The 19835-nt window shown below is 44.3% G+C and overlaps 1 protein-coding gene across 1 annotated transcript in view; it reads left to right on the plus strand.

The window, feature by feature from the left end:
• LOC127036942 (butyrophilin subfamily 3 member A2-like) overlaps positions 1–19521 on the plus strand; it is an 80427-nt gene extending 60906 nt beyond the window's left edge. Inside the window, exons 12-17 of the mRNA XM_050928229.1 lie at positions 1602–1628; positions 4039–4074; positions 16048–16080; positions 16687–16713; positions 19114–19149; positions 19505–19521. Of these exons, the coding sequence (XP_050784186.1) occupies positions 1602–1628; positions 4039–4074; positions 16048–16080; positions 16687–16713; positions 19114–19149; positions 19505–19521 (176 nt within the window). The remainder of the gene's footprint in view (positions 1–1601; positions 1629–4038; positions 4075–16047; positions 16081–16686; positions 16714–19113; positions 19150–19504) is intronic.
• The last annotated feature ends 314 nt before the right edge of the window (positions 19522–19835 follow it).

The following is a 19835-nucleotide window of genomic DNA, read 5'->3' on the forward strand; positions in this document are numbered from 1 at the left end:
ATCCTTACTAATGGAGAGTAAATTTAGTGCATATGAATTAGTTGGACTTAATCAGGAGCTGGGCAAACTTCCTCTATGTAATTCTGTGGCTATATCTCAATTCCAACCTTCAAAATCCCTGCTATACCAGTGCTGGGCCCCTACATGCACACGGGTCTGCTGGGCCCACTTGGTGCCCCATCAATCCACTACAGGTCTAGATACCAATGAACTTTCCCCTCAAGGAGACTCCAGAGACATCCTGGTACCAGCAGTCCTGGAGCAGGATCTGGCTCTGGCACAGTTAACTGCTTCATCTTCAGTCCCAGAAGATTCTGTGGTTTTGGGCTCTTACTCCCCTTTGTTACCAGTGGATTTCAAGGCGTTCCAGGACCTTTTACAGTATATGGCTGCTTCCCTAGGTGTTCAAGAAGAATTCCTTCAGCAGAACACCCACAAGTTAGTGGAAATCCAGCAGCTCTCTCCCCTAGAACAGTCACCCTCCCTATTAAAGATGGGCTCCTTGATCCTGCTAAGGTTCTCTGGAGCATGTCAGCTTTGGTGCTGCCTACAGATAAGTGCATAGAAAAGTGCTTCATTCCGATGCAGGGGTTTGGGTTTTTTTACTCCCATCCAGCTTCAAAGTCCCTGGTCATAACTGTGATGAATGTTAAATCCCAGTAGGATAGATTTAAGTCCACTCCAGTGAGAAGGACTCTATGCATACGGACCTGAGAGGTGTGACCAGGTGCCTGGGATGTACCACACTGAGAATGCCACACTCAGGGCAGACTGCAAGAATCAGGGCAGAAAAATCCTCCCAAACTGATGGTTAATTCTATAATTAGACTCACCAAGCCAGTATCAAAAGAGCTTCTGTGGTACCACTGTGATTAAACAGAAACTAAAAACAGAGCCCTTCCCCAGTTAAGCATCTTTCAGCCATTGACCCTAAAGTTACACTGTTTTGTAAATCAGCACCACAACAGGATTGCATGGCACAGAAATGGGAGGTCTGAAGCTGGGTGACAGGCTGCAGCAATGCAGGGATCTCTCTATGGGATACATGGTCTGGTGTGACGCTCCCTCTCCTCATTCCTGGCAGTGCCATCAGCTGTGGGTGCTGACCCCAGGGCAATTTTTGGGCTCCATTTAAGAACTGATCTGGGACCTTGTTTTTGTTAATTAAAAACAGTTTTGTCTGACTTGTCCTGTCAGTTCTGAGACCCTTGGCTCAGTGGATACGTCTACACTGTAGCTGGGAGGAGCTTCCCACAAGGGGTAGCCAGACACATGTTAGATTGAGCTTGTGCACTAACAATAGCAGTGTGGCTGGAGTAACAGGACCTGCAGCTCAGGGTAGCTGCCCAACTATGTCCTCAATGGTCTGAGTGGGTTTATACTTGAGTAGCTAGTGCAGGCCACTGAACATGCTACCCGTGGTCTCCTGGCTGCTTTTAGTGCACTGGCTCAATCAGAGCTAGCACTTCTGTGCCTGCCCGAACTGGTGTCACCCTCCCAGCTGCAGTGTAGATGTACCCAGAGTTTGGAATAACCTCATATCACTGTGCTTAGAATGACAACATTGAACTCATTATGGTCTCCTTTTCTTCTCTCTTCAGATTGCGAGGAGCTGCGTAAGAAGCTTGGTAAGAACATCCACCCCCATTAGAGCCCCTGGGCACGGGATCTCAGACACACACGGTGCAGAGCAAATATAGAAGCAGCAACACCGCAGGGCAGGGCTGAATGAACAGTTTGGGCCAAAATCTGAGTCACCCCAGTCCCACAGAAGCACTGTGAACTCTCTGCTCTCATGTCTGGATAGACAAACACGTGTCACCTGGCCTTTGACAATCCAATGCCAATCACATTGTTCTGATGGAGGAGAAGCGGGGGCAGCCACTTTCTATAGATGATTGTGAGAGTGCAGGCTCTTTTCAGCCATTTCTGAGAATGTGGATATGAGCAAAAGACCAGACTCAGACTCATGTTTCCATGCTTTGTTGTCAAGGCCACATCCCAGCTCTGAGCCCCGATCATAGACTCATCTGTCCCCTAGGTACGCCTGGAGGTCGTAGCTATGATGCTCAAAAGGGCTGTTAGTAACACAGAAAAGGAATTCCTCCTAGACAGAGAATGTTTAGAATGTCAGAGCTGTATAGGGATCCAGACCCACGTCTTCCATCAAGGTTAGATGCTTTGCAAATCCCAGGGCTCCTGTGTGTTTCTACATATCACTAACCACCAGCCCCACTTCTATTCAAGCTGCTGGTTCCTGCACTGGGGCTTGAAGTGTGGCTGTGGGGGAGTCTGTAACTAACCCATCATTTTGAGGTACACATCATCATTCAGCATATCTCTCTGTCTAATTCTGAATAACAGAACATGTGGAAATGGCTGAAGTGCTGAGTGAATTTTTTTTTCGGTTTTCACCTAAAAAGTTAGTTGCGATTGGTCGTCTATCATAGTGAATGCCAGTGAAAATGAGGTAGGACCAGAGGCTAAAATAGGAGGAAAAGAAATTAAAATTTACATAGAGAAGTTAGATGTTTTCGTGTCACCAGGGCCTGATGAAAGACATCCTAGAAGACTCAGAAAGCTGACTGAGGAGATATCTGAGCCTTTAGCGATTATCTTTGAAAAGTCATGGAAGACAAGAGAGATTCCAGAATATTGGAAAAGGGCAAATATTGGACCATTCTATAAAAGTTGGAATCCGAACAACCCAGGGAATTACAGAGCAGTCAGCCTAACTTCAGTACCTGGAAAGATAATGGAGCAAAGCATTAAATAATCAAACTGCAAACACCTAGAAGATAATAAAGTGATAAATTAGAGTCATCATGGATTTGTCAAGAACAAATGATGTGAAACCAACCTGATAGCTTTCTTTGACAGAGTAACAAGTCTTGTGGCTGGGGCTAAGTAGTAAATGTGGTAAATCTTGAATTTAATAAGGCTTTTGAAACTCTCACATGCACCTCTTACAAACAAACTAGGGAATTCCAACTTATATGGAGCTACTGTAAGATGGGTCCATAACTGGTTGGAAAATTGTTCTAAGAGAGTAGTTATCAGCTGTTCACAATCAAACTGGAAGGGCATATCGAGTAAGGTCTCTGGGGATCGGTTCTGGGTCCAGTTCTGTTCAATATCTCCATCAGTGAAATAGGTAATGGCATAGAAAGTACACTGATAAAGTTTGGAGACAAAACTAATCTTGGAGGCATTGCAAGAGCTTTGGAGAATAGAGTTAAAATTCAAAATGATCTGGACAAGCTGGAGAAATGGTCTGAAGTAAATAGGATGAAATTCAATAAGGATAAATGCAAAGTACTCCACTTAGAAAGGAACAATCAGTTTCACACATACAAAATGGGAAGTGATTGTCTAGGAAGGAGTACTGCGGAAAGGGATCTCGGGGTAATAGTTGATCACAAGCTAAATATGAGTCAACAGTGTAACACTGTTCCAAAAAAGGCAAACATCATTCTGGGACATATTAGCAGGAGTGTTTGTAAGCAAGACATAAGAAGAAAATCTTACGTTCTACTCTGTGCTGATTAAGCCTCAAATGGAGGATTGTGTCCAGTTCTGGATGCCACGTTTCAGGAAAGAGGTGGACAAATTGGAGAAGGTCCAGAGAAGAGCCACTAAAATGATCAAAGATCTAGAAAACATGACCTATGAGGAAGATTGAAAAAAAATGGGTTTATTTAATGTGGAAATAAGAAGACTGAGAGGAGACATGACAACAGTTTCAAATAAATACAAAATGTTTACAAGGAGCAGGGAGCAGAATTGTTCTCCATAACCTCTGACATTAGTGTCATTTCTAGTGACATTCCTAAGTGTCAGGGTGATTAAGCACTGGAATAACTTACCTAGGGAGGTTGTGGAATCTCCTTCACTGGAGACTTTTAAGAGCAGATTAGAGAAACACTTGTCAGGGATGGTCTAGATAATACTTAGTCCTGTCATGAGTGCAGGGGACTGTACTAGATGACAGTCCTGCAACTCTGTGATTCTATTATTCTTTTCTCTTCCCCATTTCAGAGACTGCAGAGAAAGAGAAGCAGACCCTGAAGTCAGGTAATTGGACAATTGATAGTAAACTGTATCTGTTCTTCCACACTATAAAAAGATAGGAAAATTACACGCGGAATATATGGACTTGAGTCAACTTCATGATTACCACTCTTAGTGTCATACTTACTAACAGAGAGTGAATTTAGTGCATACGGATTAGTTGGACTTAATCAGAGACTGGGATAACTTCCTCTGTGTAATTCTGTGACTATATCTCAATTCTGACCTTCAAAATCCCTGCTATCCCAGTGCTGGGCCACTACATGCACACAGTTTTGCTGGGGTTTCTTGGTGCTCCATCAATCCACTGTAGGTCCAGGTACTAGTTGGCCTTCCCCTCAAGGAGCCTCCGGAGACATCATATCTGGGACCATCAGTCCTGGAGTAGGATCTGGCTCTGGCACAGTGTCAAAGTTAGACTCTGGACTCACAATTTGTCAGACCACTGTGTTTTATTAGCAAAGCGCTCTGCTAATACACCCAGATAATGTGTGAGTGACAGGCCCGGCTTAAACTACTTTATTTATACAGATAAAAAGGGAAGGAGCTTAACGAGAGAACAAAGGGAACAGAACTGATAAGTTTACCTGGGGCTAGACACACATATCTTATTTCCTTATTAACTCTTACCTATCTCCTGCTAATGTCCCACCATTAGCTTAAGTGGACCCATGGTTCCCTACCTTAATGTTTCTATTCCTGACAACTTTATTTCAACATTCCCCATTCCTGCTTTAAGGAACATACAGCATTTCTTTGATCCAGTCTACTTTTACAATCTAATTCATTCTGCTTTCTCAATCCCTCCTGTTGGTCAAGCTACACAATGACCAACAATTACTGGGTTCCACATATCAACTGTTCTTTGTCTCTTTGTTCATCAGCAATATTTAAAATCATCATATTAGGACTCTGGTTTGGGGCAGCTATCTGTGTGGCATGTCTTACACAATTTTGGATACAACAGGAGATTAACTGAAAACAAACAAAAATCATTAGGATTCCAAACAAGATAGTCAGGGCTCCCTGAAACAACCAATTTCCTGTGCCAGATAAATTGAACAGGTTACTTAGCCACTTCCATAAAGAACTTGGCTCTTCATGGGGAAGATAGGAGATCTGTTCTAAGTGGCTAGCGTGATCTATTACCTCATTGGTGTTGTCAGGTATATACACAAAACATTCTTTTCCAGTGAGAGCGTTGGTCCTTCCTCTGGCTGCCAGCACTATGTTCAATGCCTGATGGTTTTGGAGGGCTATCTGTCGGATCACCCCTGTTTCTTTGGCCAGGGCTCTTAAACTTTCTCTGGTTTCATTTGCTATTATTTCAACTACTGCTTGAAACCCCAGGAGCCTTTTTGCGTGGTGTATTACTCCCCCATGTGGGATAAAAAAAACACCAGTGGCCTCTTCCCAGATTAAGGAGCTTATGTTACTTACATAGCATTGGGCATCTGATAAATCCCTTCTTTTCCGTCTGAAATTACAGAGGCGTTTTCGTGGGAAGGACTCTAGCACTTGGAATTGTGGGAAGAGTCGGGTGGGATAACAGATAACTGACCTGTTAGCTAGTAATGCAGTATAAGCTTTGGTCCCACAAACCAAATGATGCCCTATCAAGGCTGGAAAGGGTCAGTTGCACCCATTTGCCATGTAGGTCCCTGCAAAGGAGGAATGATATTCCCCAAAGGGCACAAGGTAATTCTTCTTATGATGAGTGATGTTATTTACATGGCATTGAAAGGCTGTATTGTTCTCACTAAGGTTACTGCAGGGGGAACATGAGATTGATTTCTCTGTTTGAGCCTAGGTTGACAAAAAAAATCATATCTCCATACCCGGCCTGCCACTTTTTAGTTTTGTTTGAATAATTCCATACACTATTGGCCACAATATGCTGAAGGCAACTGCTCCTTCCCAGATCCAGCCCTGTCCCATTACACACCCAACACCAATAACCTTTTCCCTCCACCACATTTATCCTTTTAGATATATTTATTCCCACCACTTCCCAAGTATCATTGCTGTTCCATGTTTTGTTAAATGGACAAGGTTCTCCAGTGAGGTCTGGGGAATTGAGTGGGATTGCCAGGACAGGAACATCAGCTTGAGAATGGGCTGGTATGTGGCTGCAGACCCAGAAATTGGAGATATTAAGTGTCTGAGCTATCCACACTTGCTGCTGGATAAAAGAATTGTCATGGTGGATTCCCCAGAACTTAAGACACCAGCAGCCAAGGAACAGGCACCACCAGAGGCGCATGTTGAAGGCAGGGCCCTTCTGGTTCTGACAGCCTCAACTGAGGGAACCGCAGTCATGGTTTTACATCCACCAGGCAGCAGGTGCTAGGCTCACTACTGCTTTTTTGGGGGGTCTTGCTTTAGGTCATTGTCTGCTTCTAGCAACCCTTACGAGAGCATAGATTGTAAGGTATTGCAGGCTGTTCCTCTATGTCTTCCTCTGGAGTCAAAATTGACTCTGCATGGTCCTAAGGTGATGATTGGTTCACTGGAGATGGTGCCTTCTTACACTGCGAAGCATGTATCCACGCTGTGATGCCAGATAGTTTAACAGCTGTCTGGGTAGTAAGCAGTGCCTGATAAGGATCCTTCCACCGGAGTTCTAAGGTGTGTTTTTGATGATGGTGCCATACGTAGACCCAATCACATGGCTTGAGGTCGTGGCAAGTATCAGAGGTGGGCTCCGTCAGCCAGGCGGCTCAAACCTGTGAATGGAAGTGACTTACAGCTTGCATTAATCCTTTGCAATATTGAAGGAGCGTACTGTGAGTCAAGTTCAAGTCTAGGACTGGAGTAATGGTAGCCACAGCTCACATAGGGGCATCCATAATAATTTCAAAAGGACTCAGTTTATGCCTTTGGGATGGAGTGGATCGCATTTCCATACGGGCCAACAGTAAGGCTGCTGGCCAGCTTAACCCTGTAGAGTCACAAATTTTAGCAAGCTTATTCTTAAGTACACCATTTCATCTTAAGTACACCTGTGCTCTGTGGGTGGTAGGGACAGTGCAATAGGTATGTGATATGTAATATACAATCCAGGTGCTGAAGAAGTGGTCCTGTAAAATGTGTACCCCGGTCACTGGACAGAGTAGCAGGAATTCCCTTGGCAGGCATAATATGATTTAACAAACATTTGGCAACAGACAGTGAGTCAGCCTTGCTTCAAGGAAAGGCTTCAGTCCAACCAGAAAATAAACATACCATAACCAATATAAATTCATATTGTTGACACTTAGACATTTGTACAAAATCAAGTTGCCAATGCAAGAAGGGTGCTTGGGGTAGGATCCAGAACCCCTGGGCCACTTTTACAGATTTACCAATATCGTGGCTTTGGCAAGTGGTACAGGCGGCACAGTGGCAGGCTGAAAAAGAGCTGAAATGGGGGGTCCATCATCCTCCCTTAGTTACAGCAGAGACCGTCCCCTCCTTTCCAATATGCGAAACACCATGTAGCAGGGCAGCCAGAGATGGGTAGAGTGAAAAGGGGGCCACAAAGGTGCCAATCGGCAAACACCAAAGGGAATCAGGATGTAGAGAGCAACCTTGGGCAACAGAGTCCAAAGTGGCAGAGAAATGAGCCACTGGGAGTTTTTGTCTCAGTGCATCTGAATGAGAACTCCATGTGCACACCCAGATTGTTCGTAGCAGAAAAGGGTAAAAGGCTTAGAATAGTTAGGCAACCCTAAAGCAGGGGCAGAAGCCAAACCTTGTTTGAGGGAAACAAAGGCAGAGTCGGCCTCAGGAGGCCCCGGCATGGGGTCAGGCACAGAGAATCAAGTGAGTTCCTGGAGAGGTTTTGCAAGGAAGGCATATTGAGGAATTCATTGCCTGCAAAATCCAGCCATGCCCAAAAACTTTCAGACCTGGCATGGGGACCGAGATCGGGGAAAGCTAAAGATAACTTGGACGTGGGCGGGAGAAAGTGTACGGGAACCCTGGGAGAGGAGAAAGCCAAGGTATGTGAGAGAGGCTTGACAGAGATGTAGCTTAGAGTGAGAAGTCTTGTGACTCTGGTTTGGTAGGGCAGTAAGGAGTACTGAAGAATCAGTTTCTGAAGCAGACAACAAAGAGGAACAGAGGAATATATCAGCTACATATTGGACTAGTGTGGATTCGGATGGGAAAACAAGGTCAGCAAGGTCTGGGGCTAATGCTTGGGAAAAATAAGATGGGCTTTCAATATACCTCTGGGGGAGCGTGGTCCGTGTGTACTGTTGCCCCTTGTAAGAAAAGACAAAAAGATACTGGGAGTCAGAGTGAACAGGGACAGAAAAGAAAGCAGAGCACAAATCAACAACTGTAAAATGAGCTGCACCTGGCTGGATAGAAGCCAAAATAATTGCTTGGTTAGGGACAACAGGAAAGGTGGATATAACAACGCAGTTAATGGCTCGAACATCCTGAACAAACTGCCACGATTTGCCATCAGTTTTTTGAACTGAGAGGATAGGGGTGTTACAGGGGCTGGAACAGGGGACAATAATGCCTTGTTCCTGCATGGCAGTCATGACCGTAGCAATGCCAGCCTCTGCTTCAGGATTTAAAGGGTATTGAGACAGGCGATGCAGGGGTTTGGATCGATCCGAGTCTTCTCGGAGAACGGGGTAGAGGGGAGCGCTCAGTTTGGTGGTGGGAGAGGAGGATTCCAATAAAACTTTTAACGTATCATTTGAATCTTTGAGAGAGGAGAGTTTTGATTCTGTCCACCTATGATTTGCCTCTTCCCACCACTGCATGAAACAATCAACCTCTCCTCTAGCCAATTTAGTTTTAGGTTATCCGAGTTTGTCTCTTAAGATGTCCCTTCAGTCTTTGCCCCAAGATCCTAACAGTGGCCACTGAGTTTTGGGATTCCCCGGAGTTAACCTAGACCATTTTCCCAGAAATTTACAGGAGTCTGGACCATTCCTAAAATGCATAAAATTAGCCGGTGTTCCTTTAGGAAACAGTCCCGACTTAGACGTCTGGTTACCCATACAGGAGAACTTTACACACACCAATTGCACAAGAAGGAAATTCGGGTTCGTCAGAGTGATGTGCAACACACAAAAGGAGCCCACAGGCTACTGCCTCAACCACCCTTGTTTTCACACCAAGTGTTTTACCCAAGGTGCAGTGCGGCTACGATTGTACAGATTTCACTCACTCAGAGCGGGGGACAGGGACCCCTTGGTTGGCCAATCCTTGGATGGAGACGGCACCCAGACTCAAACACTCCACAGGGAAGATGGATAGACACAGAGACAGGACAGTCCTCAGTCCGGGCAAAACACAGAAATAATTACCTGACCAGATTTCTGATGTTAGATCCCGGGATCCCTACCAGAACAGGGTGGGAAAAAATAAGTTCAATGGTGTAGACTTCACTGTGGTCGTGCACCCTTCCGTTCTGGCAGAGGATCACTAGGGCCAAATGCCCAGGTGCCAGCTGCCACAGTAGTCCTGCAAAAATGGTCAGGAATCACACGGCCCCAGTGAAGATGGTTGCCATCTCGCTGGAACCTCCAAATTGTCAAAGTTAAGCTCAGGACTCACAATTTGTCAAACCACTGTGTTTTATTAGCAAAGCGCTCTGCTAATAATACACCCAGATAATGTGTGAATGCCATGCCAGGCTTAAACTACTTTATTTATTCAGATAAAAAGGGTGCAAACTTAACAAGGTAACAAAGGGAACAGAACTGATAAGTTAACCTGGAGCTAAACACATATATCCTATTTCCTTATTAACTCTTACCGATCTCCTGCTAATGTCCCACCATTAGCTTAAGTGGACTCATTGTTCCATACGTTTCTCTTCCTGACAACTTTATTTCAACAGTCCTCATTCCTGCTTAAAGGAACATACAGCATTTCTTTAATCCAGTTTATTTTTACAATCTAATTCATTCTACTTTCATGCTTCATCTTCATTCCCAGAAGATTCTGCAGTTTTGGGCTCTTACTCCCCTTTGGTAATGAAGGATTTCAAGGCACTCCAGGACCTTTTACAGCATATGGCTGCTTTTCTAGGTGTTCAAGAAGAGTTTCTTCAGCAGAATACCCACAAGTTAGTGGAAATCCAGCAGCTCTCTGCCCCTGAGAGAGTAGCCCTCCCTATTGAAGATGGACTCCTTGAACCTGTTAAGGTTCTTTGGAGCATGCCAGCTTCGGTGCTGCCTGCAGCTAAATGCATGGAAAAGTACTTCTTTCCGCTGCAGGGGTTGGCGATTTTTACTCCCATCCATCCTCAAAGTCCCTGGTCGTAATTGTGATGAATGATAAAGCCCTGTAGGAGAGGTTTAAGTCCACTCCAGTGAGAAGGAATCTATTGAAATGGACCTGAGGGGTGTGACCAGGTGCCTGGGATGTACCACACTGAGAATGCCACACTCAGGGCAGACTGCAAGAATCAGGGCAGAAAAATCCTCCCAAACTGATGGTTAATTCTATAATTAGACTCACCAAGCCAGTATCAAAAGAGCTTCTGCTGTACTACTCTGGTTAACCAAAAACTAAACACAGTCCCCTTTAGACATTCCAGCCCTTGGCTCCTATCCAGAGAAAAAGGTCTAATATAGTGAGAAATTACTGAAAATCCAATTCACCAGATGTGAGGTTCTTAGCAATCCCAAAGGACCAAACACTTACCCGCAGGTCAATATGTATCTCAGATCTTACCCAAATATCATGTTGTCAACCAATCCTTAGTAAACTAATTAAAGAATTACTAATAAAAGGAGAGAAGAGAGTTATAAATGATTAAAAGATCATATACATACAAATGAGTGCAAAGTCCTTGTATGAGGTTTGTAACAGTGTTGGACTAGACTGCTGGCTTGCAAAAGTCTCTCTGGTAACTTCCAAATGATTGGAAGGTCCTCAGTCCATAGTTCAAGATGCTCCTTTTTTATAAATCCACAGTCCAGAGAATTGGAGCAGAAGAAGGCCAAAATGGAGATGTCTCAGATATCTTTTATATCCTCTGCTATGTGCATGGAAATTTACTGTCCCAAACAAAGGCCACAACTCCTGTGTGTGGAAAGTTACTGGCCAACAATGGAGTCCAGATTCACATGAGCATATCACATGCCCCTACATGTTCTGCTGAATCACAGAAGGCAGGCGGCCATTGGACCTCACTGTCCTAGGCATCCACAGGAAAGGCCTACTGGGCGAGATGGGTTTCTTCAATGGCCAATTGTGAGAGTGGAGAGTCCTTGATGGGCCATCAACACACAGCTGTCTAGCCCTGATGTAAACCCATCTGGAGGATGTCACTGAAGAACAAAACACGTGTTTGGGATACAAATACCTAGAAAATATTCATAACTTCAGATACAAAGATGATACATGCATATAAACGAGATAATCATACTTAGCAATTAATAACTAATATAGTGATACCTTACATGACAAACTTTGTATAAGATTTATTGCAACTTTGTACCCATGGTGACTGCATTAGTGTATTAGTCATTTTTATACAGAATCACAAGGAGCAGGAAGATCTACACCTCCTCTTCCTTGCAGTTGTGAATTGCCGGTCAGCAGGTGCTGTTGTCCAAGTATGACTTTATGAACTACTTGGCTATGTCTAAATTCACGGACCAGCTGCCTGCGGCTTCGAGGGAGGAATTTTGAGCATATGTCACTGAAGGCTGTTTGGTAGCTAATAGTTCTTTGCAGTCCGGGCTGGATGTCGTGGATATTTCAGTGAGAGTGATGTCATTGGCAATGACCATGAGTAGGTCTTGTTCGCTCCTCCTGCGCCCTCTGTTTGGGGACCATCTGGCCTGCTTTTACATGGTAAGGGCTCATCACCACCAACAGCTGGGTCCTAAGTGCCGTCAAATCAAGTCATGACATCCAGGTGCTCTCCATCCCCTCTTCAAGGACGTCTCTCACCATATACTCTTTCTCAAGCAGGTTTGCTCTTTGTGAGTGTTGGAAGCGGTGCAGGAGGCTCTGCTGGAACACCAGTGTCAATGTTTCTATTCCCAGTACTTTCTGGTGCCCAAATTCAAGGGAAGGGTAAGGCCCATTCTCAATGTTGGTAACAAGAACAAATATATCAAATGTATGAGGTTCTGAATGGTCACTCTATCAACTGTCCTCTCTGTGTTGTCTCAGAACGACTGGTTTGCTGCCCTGGACCTTCAGGATCCTACTCTTATGTGTCAATTTTTCCCAGCCACAGAAAATTCCTTCTGTTCATCATGGGGGAATACCATTTTCAGTACACAGTTCTTCCCTTCGAACTCTCTTCTGCCCCTCGGATTTTTAGCAAATTTATTGCTATTGTCATGGACTATCTCAGAAAGAAAGGGATACACATCTTCCTGTATCGAGACAACTTCTTACTGCGGGGCAAGTCCAGAGACGAAGTCCTTTCTCACATCCAGACTACACTGTGCTTGCTCAAGTCTCTGGATCTCATTCTAAATACTGGGAAGTCAACTTTGGTTCCCACTCAGAAAATAGAGCTCAATGGGGCCCTAATAGTGCCTATGAGTTTGATAGAATTTCTGCTGACCAACCACCTTCAGGCGATTTGCCACCTTTACCTCAACCTGCAGTCTCAGACTTCCAAGACAGCTCAGAAGTCCTTGAGGCTCTTGGGCCACATGTCTGCTTGCATGCAGGTGGTCCAATTCACAAGGCTGAAGTTTCACCTCCTTCTCACGTGGCTCAGCATAGTTTATTGTCCAGCTCTTCACACCTTACACAGATTGTTCCATTTTCCTCCACTGGCCTTGGACTTGTTGCAGTGCTGAATGTTCTCAAGAATGTTTGTTGGGGTGTTCCCTTTGTCTAGCCCTTACCAACCAGAAATGTTTTCACCAACACCTATCTTATGGGCTGGGGAGCACATCTGGGGTTGCTGAAAGTCCAAGGTTTATAGTCAGAGCAGAAGTCCTCTCTGCATATCGATGTGCTGGAGCTTTGGGCCATCTACAATGCATATTATGCTTTTCGGGACCATACCAGTGACTCAGTGGTTCACATACTTATTGACAATACCATCTTGAGGTATTATATGAATAGAAAGGGGGAGCACACTCCAAGGTGCTCTGCCAAGAGGCAATCAGGTTGTGGCAGTTCTACATCAAGAAGAGGATCACTCTGATGTCAACCACTTGCCTGGGGTCCGGAATCAGCTCATGGACCATTTCAGCAGGAGGTTTTCACTGAGTCACAGTTTGGGGCATTCCAATGATCAACTGTTTGCTATAAGGGACATCAGGAAATGCCATCTATTCTGCTCTTGAGGAGGCCTCAGTCCAGGTTCCCCACTGAATGCGTTCCATCTCAGCTGGAACTTGGCTTTCCTGTACGCTTTCCCTCTGATCCTGATGATCCCACAGGTCAAGTTCAAACTGTGGTGGACCAAACCAAGCTGATCCTCATTTCCCCAGCATGGCCGAGGCTGTATTCGTTCTCTGACCTTCTTGCATTGTCAATTCAGCCTCCAATATCCCTTCCTCTGCATCCCAACCTACTAACACAGAATCATTGCTGCATCTTCCATTCTATGCTCAGCTCCCTGCATCTCACGACATGGCTGCTGCATGGCTAATACCATGGCAGCAAGTTTCTTAAAAGGGATTCTTCATCTCTATCCTTTGGTCTGAGACCCAGTTCCTCTATGGTACCTTAATATGGTCCTAGCAGCTTTGATGGGACCTCCATTCAAGCCCCTGGCATCTTGTCCCTTTCAACTTTTGTGTCAGAAAACTGTGTTCCTGGTAGCTATAACATGTGCAAGGTCAAGGTGAGTCTGTGAGTTACAGCCTCTGATGTCATAGCCCCCTTATACACAATCCTTCTAAAACAAAACGACTCTACAACCACACCCAACATTTTTCTCTAAAGATGTTTTTCAGTTTCATCTGAACAAGGCGGTATATTTACTTTTGTTCTATCTTCAGCTGCCTTCATCTCTGGAGGAGCAGAGTTTCCACACATTGGATGTAAAATGATATCTAGACTTCTATCTGGACAGGACTAAATAATTTTATGCTTTGCCTTGCCTGTTTGTGTCATATGCAAATTGTATGAAAGGTCAAGTGGTCTCTTCCCAGACTATCTCCAAATGGATAACAGCTTGTATTAAGACTGTTTATGAAATAGCTTTGACTGTGGCCCCTCAGCAGGTGAGAGCTTATTCAATGAGAGTGAAGACTATGTCAATAGTATTTGTCAGTGATGTCTCCATATTGGACATTTGGAAGGCTGCCATATGGTCATCCATGTATTCATTTATGAACCATATGCCATTACAGCATCTTCCAGGGTGGATGCACATTTTGGTAGGGCGGCCCTGTGCTCCTTGTTTAGGTAGATTCAAAGCTCTGCCTCTTAGAGGGGGATTTACTGCTTGTGAGTCACCTAAGTAGAACGAACAACTGCATCTACTCAAGGAAGAAAAGGTTATTTATTTGAACTGTGGTTCTTTGAGACATGATGTAGACATATATTCCACAATACACACTCTGTATCAAACTAATCTCTGGCCATCTGGTGCAAAGGAATTGCGAGGGGCACATTAGTGAGACCTCATATAGCCAGAGGAGGAGCTACTGCCACGAGGTGCAAGTACCATCCCTCTATGGTACTTCTAGGCAAAATTATCCAGCTCTGGTGTGCTGTGCACACACACAGCTAAGAGGAAAAAAAGTTTCTTTTTTTGAATATCTAGACTGGATGGCAAGTTCCTTCCAGGTAGTGCCACCATTCTTCAAAGGTGGTCTTTATGCTTGCCACCAAATGAAAGGATTATGGAGGGTCAGCCAGGAAATAGTGTGGATCAGGGGAAAAGGTGAGGAGGGAATCACACAGAATTGTAAAGTTGTTGGTGTCCTTGAATCATGCCCTCCAGGGGAGTGCTTTTCACGAGTACTTGACCAGAAGACAAAGGAAAACCATCATTAGACTCTATGAGATTGGAAGTGGCTTGGGATTGCAGGGGACTCTGCTGGGTTTATAAAGCTGTCAGGTGTGCATGAATCAATGAGGGCCAGCGTGACAGATATTACTGGGGATTTCTGAGACTGGAACCTGCAAGTAGGGTGTCCTCAGAAGAGCTCAAAGTGTGTTCCAGTCAAGACTGAGGTGTGGGGGAGCTGTTTTTTCTGAGGTCAGGGCTGAGTGAACCATTGGGCCATAATCAGTTCAATTAAAGTCACTGCAGTCTAACTGCATTACTGAGCTCCTTGCAGTAGATACAGTTACCTGTTCTTATGTCTACATCGACTGACGATCCTTAGAAAATCCAATGCCAATCACATTGCTCTGATGCTGCAGAGTGCGCCAGCTAGTTTCTATAGATGACTGCTGCAGTGCAGGTCTTCTGGGCCACTCCCCAAAATGTGGCTCATGTTTTCATGCTGTGTTGCTGAGGTTAGATCCCAGATGTGAGCCTCAATCATCTGCATGTCCATCCCCTAGTTGTAGCTGAAGTGTGTACCTTTGATATTAACTAAGATGGGCAGGAACCATGTCCCTAGCCTCTGTTTGCCAGAAGCTGGGAAAGAACTACAGGGGATGGATCATTTGATGATTACCTGTTCTGTTCATTCACTCTGGGGAACTGGCCAATGTCTGAAGACAGGATACTTGGCTAGATAGACCTTTGATCTGACCCAATAGGGTCATACTTATGTTCTTTTGATGCTCCAAAGGGCTGTTACAACACAGAAAAGTAATTCCTCTTAGACAGAAGGGTTGAGAACGTCGGGATCCAGACCCACATCTTCCATGAAGGTTAGATGCTTTGAAAATCCCACAGTTCCTGAGTGTTGGTGCATATCACTAACCACCAGCCTCACTGCTATCAATGCGACTGGCTCCTGCACTGGGGCTAGAAGTGTGGCTATGGGGTGTCTGTAACTAACACCAGTAATTATGGGGCACAGAGCATCACACAGCGGGTCTCTGTGTCTAATTCTGTTCTTTTCTCCATTTCAGAGACTGAGAAGAATGAGAAGAGTCTGAAATCAGGTAACTGGAGAATCCTTAGTAAATGTATGACTGTGCTTTCACACTATGGTGAGATAGGAAAATCAACACAAACAATATATGGACTTCAGTCACCTGTATGATCATCTCCCCCTCTCCTGCAAATATTCAAACATTGCAATGTTTGCAGCTCACATTTCAGTATCGTTCTTAATGATGGAGAGTGAATTTAGTGCATATGGATTAGTGGGACGTAATGAGGGTCTGGGTACGTCTATACTGCAGTTGAGAGTAACTTCCCAGCTTGAATAGCCAGACACATGTTAGATTGAGCTTGTGCACCAACAATAGCAGTTTGCTAAGGAGCAGGGAGAGAAGCTCAGGGTATCTTCCTAACTATGTAGTCAGATAGTCTGAGTGGGTTTTTACTTGAGTAGCTAGCGCAGTCCACTGAACATGCTACCCCTCGCTACCTAGCTACTTTTAGTGCACTAGCTTGAGCAGAGCTAGCACTCGTCTGACTGCCCCATCTAGTATCACCGCCCCAGATGCACTGTAGATGTACCTAGAGTTTGGAATAACACCACATCACTGTGCTTAGAACGACGACACTGAACACATGATGGTCTCCTTTTCTTCTCTCCCCAGAATGTCAGAAGCTGAATGAGAAGCTTGGTAAGAACATCCACCCCAATTAGAGCCCCTGGGCAGAGGATCTCAGCCACACACGGTGCTGAGGAGATACAGAAGCAGCAACACCGCAGGGCAGGGCTGAGTGAAGAGTTTAGGCCAAAATCTGAGTCACTCCAGTCCTACAGAAGCACTGTGGGCTCTCACAGTGTCACTTGGCTTTTGACAATACAATGCCAGTCACATTGTTCTGACGAAGGAGAAGGGGGCCAGCCTCTTTCTATAGATGACTGCTGGAGTGCAGGCTCTTCTGGGACATTTCCTAAAACATGGAGATGAGCAAGAGACCAGACTCAGACTCATGTTTCCATGCTTTGTTGCCAAGGCCCGATCCCAGCTCTGAGCCGCGATCATCGGCTCATCCATCCCTTAGTTATACCTGGAGTGCATAGCTATGATGCTGCAAAGGTCTGTTAGTAACACAGAAAAGGAATTCCCCTTAGACAGAATGTTGAGAATGTCAGAACTGTATTGAGATCCAGACCCACATCTTCTATCAAGGTTAGATGCTTTGCAAATCCCAGGTGTCCTGCGTGTTGCTGCATATCACTAACCACCAGCCCCACTGCTATCCAAGTTGCTGGTTCCTGCACTGGGGCTGGAACTGTGGCTTTGGGAGAGTCTGTATCTAAGCCCAGTCATTTTGGGGTACACAGCATCATTCAGTGCATCTCTCTGTCTAATTCTGAATAACAGAACATGTGGAAATGGCTGAAGTGCTGACTGAATTTTTTGTTTCAGTTTTCACCTAAAAGGGTTAGTTGTCATTGGTCGTCTATCATAGTGAATGTCAGTGAAAATGAAGTAGGACCAGAGGCTAAAATAGGGGGAAAAGAAGTTAAAATTTACATAGAAAAGTTAGATGTTTTCATGTCACCAGGGCCTGATGAAAGACATCCTACAATACTCAAAAAGCTGATTGAGGAGATATCTGAGCCTTTAGTGATTATCTTTGAAAAGTCATGGAAGACAGGAGAGATTCCAGAGTATTGGAAAAGAGCAAATATTGGGCCAATCTATAAAAATGGGAATCAGAACAACCCAGGGAATTACAGAGCAATCAGCCTAACTTCAGTACCTGGAAAGATAATGAAGCAAAGAATTAAGCAATCAATCTGCAAATGCCTAGAAGATAATAAACTGATAAATTACAGTCATTGTGGATTTGTCAAGAACAAATGATGTGAAACCAACCTGATAGCTTTCTTTGACAGGGTAACAAGCCTTGTGGATGGGGGGAAGCAGGAAATGTGGTGCATCTTAACTTTAATAAGGCTTTTGATACTGTCTCTCATGAACTTCTAACAAAAACAAACATGAATTCCAACCTAGATGGAGCTACTATAAGGTGGGTGCGTAACTGGTTGGAAAATTATTCTAAGAGAGTAGTTATCAGCTGTTCACAGTCAAACTGGAAGAACAGATACAGTAAGGTTTCTGGGGATCAGTTCTGGGTCCTATTCTGTTCAATATCTTCATCATTGATTTAGATAATGCCATAGATAGTACACTTATAATGTTTGGAGATATAACTAATCTGGGAGGCATTGCAAGAGATTTGGAGGATAGGATTAAATTCAAAATGAATTTTACAAACTGGAGAAATGGTCTGAAGTAGATAGGATGAAATTCAATAAGGACAAATGCAAAATATTCCACTAAGGAAGGAACAATGAGTTGCACACAACAAAATGGGAAATCACTGCTGAGGAAGGAATACTGCAAAAAGGGATCTTGTCATACTGGATCACAAGCTAAATATGAGTCAACAGTGTAACACTGTTCCAAAAAAATCAAACATCATTCTGGGATGTATGAGCAAGAGTGTTGTAAGCAAGAAACAAGAAGAAAATCTTACGCTCTACTCCATGCTGATTAAACCTCAGATGGAGGATTGTGTCCAGTTCTGGGTGCCACATTTCAGGAAAGAGGTGGACAAATTGGAGAAAGTCTAGAGAAGAGCGACTAAAATAATTAAAGGTCTAGAAAACATAACCTATGAGGGAAGATTGAAAAATATGGATTTATTTAATGTGAAGAAGAGAAAACTGAGAGGGGACATGACAAGGGTTTTCAAATAAATAAAAGTGTTTACAAGGAGGAAGAAGCAGATTTGTTCTCCGTAACCTCTGACATTAATGTCATTCCTAGTGACATTCCTAAGTGTCAGGGTGATTAAGCACTGGAATAACTTGCCTAGGGAGGTTGTGAAATCTCCTTCACTGGAGACTTTTAAGAGCAGATTAGAGAAACACCTGTCAGGGATGGTCTAGATAATACTTAGTCCTGTCATGAGTGCAGGGGACTGGACTAGATGACCTCTCGAGGTTACTTCCATTCCTATGACTCTATGATTCTATTATTCTTTTCTCTTCCCCATTTCAGAGACTGCGGAGAAAGAGAAGCAGGCTCCTAAGTCAGGTAATTGGACGACTGATAGTAAACTGTGTCTGTTCTTCCACACTATAACAAGATAGGAAAATTACCACGTGGAATATATGGACTTACGTCAACTTCCTGATTATCTCTTCTTCCCCTAGAAATGTACAAACACTGCAATGTTTTAGCTAACATTTCAGTATCATCCTTACTAATGGAGAGTGAATTTAGTCCCTATGGATTAGTTGGACTAATAGAGCGTATAAGTTTGAAAGCATTTCTGCCGACCAACCACCTTCAGGCCATTTGCCACCTTTGCCTCAGTCTGCAGTCTCAGCCTTCCATGACAGCTCAGATCTGCGTTCGGCTCATGGGCCACATGTCTGCTTGCATGCAGGTGGTCCAATTCACTAGTCTGCAGATTCTCCCCCTTCACGCGTGGCTCAGCAGTTTATTGTCCAACTCTTCACATCTTACACAGATTGTTCCATCTCCCTCCACTGGCCTTGGACTCGTTGCAGTGCTGGATGCATCTCAAGAATGTTTTTCAGGGCATTCCCTTTGTCTGGCCCTTACCAACCAGAACAGTTTTCACCAACACCTATTTTATGGGTTGGGGAGCACATGTGGTACTGCTGAAAGTCCAAGGTTTACAGTCAGAGCAGAAATTATCTCTGCATATCGATGTGTTGGAGCTTCGGGCCATCTACAATGCATGTTATGATTTT

The sequence above is a fragment of the Gopherus flavomarginatus genome, chromosome 18 (assembly GCF_025201925.1).
Source record: "Gopherus flavomarginatus isolate rGopFla2 chromosome 18, rGopFla2.mat.asm, whole genome shotgun sequence".
Taxonomy (NCBI): domain Eukaryota; kingdom Metazoa; phylum Chordata; order Testudines; family Testudinidae; genus Gopherus; species Gopherus flavomarginatus.